This window comes from Macaca nemestrina, chromosome 15 (assembly GCF_043159975.1).
Source record: "Macaca nemestrina isolate mMacNem1 chromosome 15, mMacNem.hap1, whole genome shotgun sequence".
NCBI classification, from domain to species: Eukaryota; Metazoa; Chordata; class Mammalia; order Primates; family Cercopithecidae; genus Macaca; species Macaca nemestrina.
The window spans coordinates 56,671,100-56,679,606 of NC_092139.1; the positions used below are offsets into that span (position 1 = coordinate 56,671,100).

General features: G+C 53.6%; 1 protein-coding gene across 2 annotated transcripts; it reads left to right on the forward strand.

Annotated features, from left to right (window-relative positions):
• The first annotated feature begins 904 nt into the window (after positions 1-904).
• On the forward strand, positions 905-8,507 carry LOC105486770 (somatostatin receptor 4). Of its 2 annotated transcripts, none has more exons than XR_011613627.1 (2): positions 905-1,028; positions 8,371-8,507. XR_011613627.1 is itself a non-coding variant. In XM_011749829.3 (2 exons), exon 1 carries the CDS (start codon positions 4,803-4,805, stop codon positions 5,967-5,969), a length of 1,167 nt encoding a protein of 388 aa, XP_011748131.2. In that variant the 5' UTR covers positions 3,824-4,802; the 3' UTR covers positions 5,970-7,620; positions 8,371-8,494. The 2 variants fall into 2 exon arrangements, 1 of the variants encoding a protein (XP_011748131.2); XM_011749829.3 differs by lacking the exon at positions 905-1,028 and adding an exon at positions 3,824-7,620 and having other exon boundaries at positions 8,371-8,494.

Genomic DNA, 8,507 nt, shown 5'->3' on the forward strand with positions numbered 1-8,507 from the left:
GAGGAAACCGATGTGAGCACACAGGTACATTTAAAGTGCAATCTTAAACAAAATCGGGGATTGGTCCACAAGGAAGAAGAGACAGTGGAGCTTGGAAGGTATGCAACCATGGCTGAGACTACAAGAGCCACGGTGGAACTCCAGGCTTTAAAGGTTCTACCCTTAACCTCAAAGATTCCACTTTCCATTGTGATGAAAGCATTTCAGGTTTGCACTGCCCAGCTTGGCAGCCGCAGCCTCACATGACCACTGAGCACTTGAAATACAGTTAATATGCTAAGAAAGCCCATTTAAATTTTTAATTTCAACTTACTTAAATTCAAAGAGCCACAGGGGTCTAGCGGCTCCTGTATTGACAGCACAGGGCCATCTTGTTAGTGGCATCATTTATCACCCTGGGCAGCACTGCTATGGGAATAGCCATATCCTGTAGGTCTATAATGCAGTAGAAATAGAATGTGTGGTGCGAATTCAACTTAAAATTTTAAGTAGCCACAGGAAAAGAAAAGAGAGAGAGAAACAAGTAAAATTCATTTCATAATATGCTTTATCTCTATTTTCAAAATATTGTCATCTCGACATGTAAGAAATATAAGAAGTATTGAGATATTTTACATTCTTTTGTTCATCATAAGTCAGATGCACCATGTGCATCTGACACAGCACCTGACTTCGAACTCACCACATTGTGAGTGCCCCATAGCCCACGTGGCCATGGTTTAGAGATTTCAGAACACATTCATGGAAAATTCTCTTGCCTGATCCTCATTCACTACCCTGGGAAGTGGCCAGATAAGGAAGCAAGGCCCAGAAGGGCTCAGCCAGTGGTTCTCAGACTCCAGAGTCATCGCGTCCCTGGAGGGCAGGTTAACTCACAGACGACTGGGCCCTGTCCTCTGCATTTGCCATCCAGCAAGTCTGGGCGGGCGCCAGGATGTGGATTCCTAACAGGAGAGGCTGATGCTGCCAGTCTGGGGTCACATTTTGAGAAGCATTGCTCCAAGGGCCCCACCCACGCTCACACCCCAGTAAGTAGATGGCTCAGAATTGAAATCCTTGCTTTCCATCTTACATCTCATTCTCTTTATATGCACAGCCATGAAGCCAGGTTGCTAAGACAGTCTGAAAACAACTACCAAAGAACAGAGGTGCTGCTCATAGTTACCCCAATGTGCTGCAGCCCCTGTCCTCCAGCCAGTGACAGCAGAGTGACCTCATTTGGATACTTTGTAAGCATTGGACCAGTGTGACCTATCCCAGTCCTGTGCCTTTCTCTGGCTGACTTTTCTTTTATCTCATGTGACTGTGGGTTCAATTTCTTTAAAGGAAATCATTTAATGAAATCTTAAGAAAGCCCTCACCTTTATATCTGGTGTAACAGTTGAGTTTGTGGGGTAGAGCTGAGGGCTCTATCATTGCAATATCTAGGGTGTCCCTGGAGTTCAGGTGGGAATCTGAAGACACTTTCCTGTTCCACACAGGCGACTTCAGACAATGTCTTGCACTTAGCCATGGGTAAATCATGCTTTTAATATGCTCAGTGGCAGAACTGGTCAAAGCCACTCTGGGCTGCTGAGAGCACTTCAGATTATTTTCCACAACAGCAGGCGATAGAAGTGGCTTTCAGGACCTGCTATCATTGCTGCTGAGAGCCAAGACTTCTCTTGGTGCACTGTGACTTGCAGGGAAAGCTGTGTCTGTCTGACCTGTGGGCCAGAGGTTCTGAAGGTTGCTTGAGGTTGCAGGTACCTCCAAGCTTGAGCAGCACTTTTGAAGTATGGAGATGGGATGCGAGTTGTTCACATCTCTAAAAAAGGAACTGCTGCTTCTGGCTTCAGGAGGGGCTGAGAGTCCCCTGATTCACTGTCTCATCACTGGGCTGGAAGCTCCACAGGAATCAGTTAGGCCTGCGGGCCATGCTTTCAGCACTTGGAGGAGAAAGTCCCTTAGACTCAGTCTATCTTTGGCTCCATGCCACTCTCACAATGTACAGGGAAGCCACTTGGGCCTGATGCTGGAATTTAATCAACAGACAAGGAACAGGCCCCCGTGTGTACTGGGCAAAAGGACGGGATGGGTGTGCTGAAAAGCATCTCACAAACAGACTTTGTTTTCCCGTGTTTTAACTCAGCGTGAAAGTTCCTCTAGGTCTCCTCTCCTGGGGGAGAAAGGTAGTGGCTTCTTTCCTGTTCCGGTGCTTCTTTAGTGTCCTGAGAGAGAACAGCTATGAACACCCAGCTGCCCCAGCCTTTTCCTGTCCGAGGGCTCCCAGGTTGCCCCTCAGCAGTCTCCAGCTTCCCACTCCTGTGAGCAGGGGCCTCTCTTTTTGGCCTTCCTGACATTTCTCCTGACCTCTTCCGCTAGCCTTCCTGAATGCACAGTAATACCTGTACATCATAGCTGGTCCCCAAGCTGTTGCCTCTCTGTCTCTCCATCTACTGTTGCATCTGTGCACTTTAGAAGTACCAGGGAGCCTTCAAAATATATGGATGCCTGGACGCCACTCCAGATAATTCAGTTACAGTCTCTGAAGACAGGGCCCAGGCATGCATGTGTGAGGCTTTCAGGTAATGCCAGCAGGCAGCGTGTACTGGAAAACTCTGTATTGAGGTTGAGGCCCTCATGCTGCAGAGGGGGCCTACAGCACAGTGAAGTAAGTTCCTGGAAGCACTAGTTTTTTGCCACATAGGGCTAATAACCCTGGGGACAGTTGTGCATGCTTCTCTTCTTAGATGCTAGCTTACTATGCTTGGAGGTATACACAGGTGTATGGGGAGAGGAGGGCAGAATCAGGAAGCATTAGGAGAAAAACCTAAAGTAGACATGGGAAGGATTCCAGGGGCTCAGACATGAGGCAGGACAAGAAGAAATACTTTCTCAGGAAAGGGAAGGGGCCAAGTGTTCAATGGGCCGAGAGGACAGCAGAAGAGAGGAGACCAGGAGGACAAGATACCCCCAGCACTTCCACACTAAGCCCTGGAAAGGCTACCTGCAGAGGAGCCACATAAGGGTTTTCCCAAGACCAGGGTTAAAGGGAAAAGCCCCTAAACTCCTCTTCCCTCCCAAATCTGAGGTTGCCCTTGTTCCCTTCCACCAAAGGATGTTGCCAAGTAGAATGACAAAGGTGCCATCTCCTTCCTCTTTCTGAGGGAAGGGTCTCTCTCTTAAGGACAAAGATGCGAAGAGTCTCTCTCTTAGGGACAAAGAGGAAAGGACAGACCAACCTACAGAGTGGAGGAGTGCTAGACCAAATCCTCCCAATACATCTATTTGAGTGACAGAGAACGGGGACAGTGGTTGAGGTCAACCATGGAGCTGCACTGTCGCTGATCAGCCCATGCTCCCATCCCACGCCTGGACAAACAGCAATCGGCAGCTCCCCCACCCCCGCAGCCTTGGAAAGGCCTCCTCCAGTTGCATCCCGACTCCCTCCTCTCCATCACTGTCCCAGCTACCCAGCGGAAAGCTGAGGCCCCATCCCCCAGGTAGCCAATTCTAGACCCACCAAAAGCCCTTCTGGGCTGTGCTGGGGACTAAAGGGGGCCACCATCCCACAGAGATGGGGCCAAAGACAGCCAGCCTCCTAAAAGTCAGCGCTACTTTAAGAATAACTTTCCCAGGCCGATCCCCAGTTCAGGAACGTTGCTGCGCCCTGTGCCAGCTAGAGGGACTAGGGCTGGAGCTGACGGCTGCTCCTGGGTGTCCAGCCCAGGGGTGAGTGAACTCACTATCTCTAGAGTTTAGCTGGAGAAGGGGAATTCCAGGCCGGAACCACTTTCTTTCCCGACCTCTCAACCGCAGTCCTCCCCAGGCACATTTCAGAGGCCAGGGATGGAGACGCAGTCACAGGGTGAAGTTTCCGAGATGTCCGGCTCCCGTAGCTTCTGCCAGTTCCTGAGGGAGCTAGCACAGGTTTGGCCTTCTTTGGTGGCATCTCTGCCTCCACCTGTCTGTCTCCATTCCTTGTGCCCACCCCACCTCAACTGCTCGGAGACAGAAGTTAAAAGGTCCGGCATCTGCAGTTGTCCGGGGTGGGTTGGGGAGCAGGGAAAGGAATGGTGAGCGGTGGGGCAAACGACATCCTGACAGACCTGAAATTCACCAAGAGGCCAGTGGAAGCCTCAGGTTCCGCCTCTGTCAAATGGACCCAGCCATGGGCCAGGATGGGTCGTCGCGAGGATTAAAGGGCAGGGTGAGGGGATGTCAAGTGCAAGGCAATTGGCTCCGAGGTTCCAGGTGGTCCCTGACCAATTCCGGGCACATCTTTACCCAAAGGGAGGACTCCAGGACCCCCAGTCCCGCCGCTGCAGACCCCCTGTACCAAAGCAGGGAATTGAACCTCAAAGGGCTGCTGGGGAAGACAGAATCTGAATAGAGGTGTGAAGGAAAGAGGCCAGGCGGGGGACCCCGAGAAGGCCGTACGGGGCGGGGATTACTGTTGGCCCTGGAGCCGGACTGGATACCCGGGAACCTGGGGCAGAGTAGGCAGCAGGGAAGGGGCTGCGAAGGTGGGAAAACGGAGCCGGGCCGGAGAGGACTCCAGGGCTGTGTGAGGCCAGGCGCCCAGGAGCTGGGGTGCCTAGGGGCGCTGGCCACAGCGGTGCGAGCCAGGCGGGCCTCCGCAGCGGCAGGGCGCGGGGTGCGGGGATTGGCCGGCGCTCCGCGGTGCCTGCAGCTCTTCAGCGGAGCGGGGAAGAGCCGCGAGTCTGCGCGCCAGCCCCCGCCCCGGGTCCGGCGCCCGCGCTCTCTCTAGCAGCGCTAGCTCCGCCGCGCCCGGCCGCCCGGCGCCGGCACCCCTGGGCATGAACGCCCCCTCGACGCTGCCCCCCGGGGGCGAAGAAGGGCTGGAGACGGCCTGGCCACCCGCAGCCAATGCCAGCAGCGCTCCTGCGGAGGAGGAGGAGGCGGTGGCGGGGTGCGGGGACGCGGGGGCGGCGGGCATGGTCGCCATCCAGTGTATTTACGCTCTGGTGTGCCTGGTGGGGCTGGTGGGCAACGCCCTGGTCATCTTCGTGATCCTTCGCTACGCCAAGATGAAGACGGCTACCAACATCTACCTGCTCAACCTGGCTGTGGCCGACGAGCTCTTCATGCTGAGCGTGCCCTTCGTGGCCTCGTCGGCCGCCCTGCGCCACTGGCCTTTCGGCTCAGTGCTGTGCCGCACGGTGCTGAGCGTCGACGGCCTCAACATGTTCACCAGCGTCTTCTGTCTCACCGTGCTCAGCGTGGACCGCTACGTGGCGGTGGTGCACCCTCTGCGCGCTGCTACCTACCGGCGGCCCAGCGTGGCCAAGCTCATCAACTTGGGCGTGTGGCTAGCGTCCCTGCTGGTCACTCTCCCCATCGCCATTTTCGCAGACACCAGACCGGCTCGCGGCGGCCAGGCCGTGGCCTGCAACCTGCACTGGCCACACCCGGCCTGGTCGGCAGTCTTCGTGGTCTACACTTTCCTGCTGGGCTTTCTGCTGCCGGTGCTGGCCATTGGCCTGTGCTATCTGCTCATCGTGGGCAAAATGCGGGCCGTGGCCCTGCGCGCTGGCTGGCAGCAGCGCAGGCGCTCGGAGAAGAAAATCACCAGGCTGGTGCTGATGGTCGTGGCCGTCTTTGTGCTCTGCTGGATGCCTTTCTACGTAGTGCAGCTGCTGAACCTCTTTGTGACCAGCCTTGATGCCACCATCAACCACGTGTCCCTCATCCTCAGCTATGCCAACAGCTGCGCCAACCCCGTACTCTATGGTTTCCTCTCCGACAACTTCCGCCGATCCTTCCAGCGGGTTCTCTGCCTGCGCTGCTGCCTCCTGGAAGGTACTGGCGGTGCTGAGGAGGAGCCCCTGGACTACTATGCCACTGCTCTCAAGAGCAGAGGTGGGGCAGGGTGGATGTGCCCCCCGCTCCCCTGCCAGCAGGAACCCCTGCAACCAGAGCCCAGCCGCAAGCGCATCCCCCTCACCAGGACCACCACCTTCTGAAGAGCCCTTCCCCTACCCGCCCTGTGTGGCCACCTCCCAAGATGTCGGCACCATTCCTACAGCCCAAAGACTGCATCTCCTGGATGCTCACCTAAGCTCCATCTTTTCCTTCCAGCAGCCCATGTACCTGCCAGAGAGTGTCAGAACTCTTCTGCTGCTCTCCTCTCCCCTGCACTCTGGCTTTCGGAAGGATGCTTCCATATGGGTAGGACTCCTCTGGGAACTGGGCTAGGATATTAATCATTCCTGAATCTCTGGCTGTTCTTCAAGGACTGGGAAGCAGGAGGTGGTGAGAAATGAACGGCCCCTGTGTGTGACTCGGTACAACCACTGCTTGGGAGAGGACTCAAGAGGGTGGAGGGAGGTAGCACCCTTCCTCTCTGCAGACACTCTGCCTTGTGGTGGGAGCACAGCTTGTACAGGAGAGAGGAGGAAGGAAGATGCCCCCAAGCACCTGCCCTCTATATCTCTTCCTGGGCTCTTGTTAAGTGAGACTTATGTTAACAGCCAGGGGCACTTGCTTCCCTCCCCCCTCACCCCTCACTTGGGAACACCTGCTTGCTGTCACAGCTGTCTCCCTGGGTTGCTCCGAGCGGGGTGCAGTCTTCCTATGAGTAGAAAAGGTTTGGAGAGGCATGACATGGGGTTTATTGCAAGACAAAACCAGGTCAGTAATAACAAAGCAGAGATAATAAAAACCTCATCTAGCTCCTATGATGTAATTTTTTTGTCCCTGATCCTTTGATGTGGGAACATAAGAACTCATTAAGGCAGCAATTTATACTGTGGTGGTGAGTGGGAGAGAAGCCACGGGCGGGAAAAGCCGACCAGAGAGCAGTGAGGGATGGGAACTAGCCCAGGTTTTGGATAGAGGAGGCAGCTTCATGACCCCCTATTTTAGAATATCATCGTTCAGTAAAACATCAGCCACATTAGATATTAACATGTAAGCTGAACACAATAAAAGGCTGTATCTTTGTTGCCTGATGTGTTAACCAAAGGATAAATTATCTTTCCCACACGGAAAGAGCTCAAGAGGAGCTTTAATTCTGCTTTCTGATAAAAGCAGGGGAGGGGACAAAGGAGAACTTGGAACACTTATGTTAGCATCTGGTGTGACAACATAGGAACATGTATGAAGTTTGGGGGGGCCCACCTGGCTTAGCACTCAGAGACTACCTCTGAGTTTAGCCAGCCTGATTCTGGACAATCATTCTGGTGCTATGGGGAAGATGGTGTGGGGACGGGGAGAGACAGCCAAAGGGCAACACCCTGTGCCGTTCAGAGTGGTCAGCCTCACAGACCACTCTGAGAGAATGAGTAACCATGTCTGTACTACATACTAGAGGCATGACTGTGGAATGGAAGCTTCAAAACTAAGTCACAGAACCCTCTGATCCTGCAAACACACATGCACACGCACAGAGCTATCAACCTTCCCTAATTTGTTGGTACCCACCAGGGATACCTCAGGCATCTGGAGCAAGTCAGTCTCCATGTCTGTGGGTCTTGTGTAACCATAACTACTTGGAGGTTTTTTAAACTGCACCATTTCTTTGCTCCTCAGTGTCTGACAATGCCTGCCAGGATGGGCACATGATAAATGTGGTTAAACGGAACTCCGAGGACCACCCAGGTTGATAGCAGTGAGGTGAGGGGTTCACAGCACTGGCAGTGGTCACCAGAGCTTCTTCCCAGCTTGTATGTGGGGTTGGGGGATCCTTTCTTTAGTGTCCCAGTGATCAGACTGGGCAAACTCTCTGATAAGCAAGGCGTGGCACCTATCGGGAGTCTTGGCAACACTAGTGTGTGGCTGCCCAGATTAACATGGAATAAGACACATTCTATTTAGCAACGTCAACCTTTTAACTTAGTTGATGAAGGTTGAAGGAGAGGCAGCTACAGGTGATAGAAAGAAAAGTCTCTGAGAGGCAGGACACTTTAGCCTCAGCTACCCCGTGAGCAGTGATTTAACTTCTCTAAGCCTCAGTTTCCCACTTGAAATATGCGCCAAGGGAGGTTTCGAGTTTTGAGCTCTTCCCAGCTGTAAACTCTGCTGGCAGAGATACCGGGGAGACACGCGAATCGGATGGTAGAGGGGTGGGAGATAGCACACTTCTCTGCTTAGTCCTCTTTCCATCACCGCTGGAAAATGAACGTGAACACTGCCCTTGACTCTGCAGTCATAAGTCATGAGGATGGCGGCGGGGTGGAGGTGGGGGGTGAGCCCACCCACTGCTCTCTTCTTCAGCTTCAAGTCCTTTTCAATTCCCTGGCAGCAGCAAGGCACCCTGAACACTTGTCGGGGTTGTGTTTAGAGCCCATCAACAGTGCTGCCAGCTTTACTTCCATCAATCCCAGACTTTTGTAACAACTGGTTGCATGAAACCCTCCCTTGTAGTTTGTGTACAGAAGATTGCAATGAATTGAAGTCATGAGCCATACAGCCAGGATCCTGAAAGCCACTGACTTACGTCACCTGCCTGGGAGACTTGCTTCGATGGTCATCTTGTTCTACCTACTAAGGCCAGGAGTCAT

Excerpts from the sequence above, each read along its gene's own strand:
- LOC105486770 (XM_011749829.3), top strand. The coding sequence starts at position 4,803 with ATGAACGCCCCCTCGACGCTGCCCCCCGGGGGCGAAGAAGGGCTGGAG.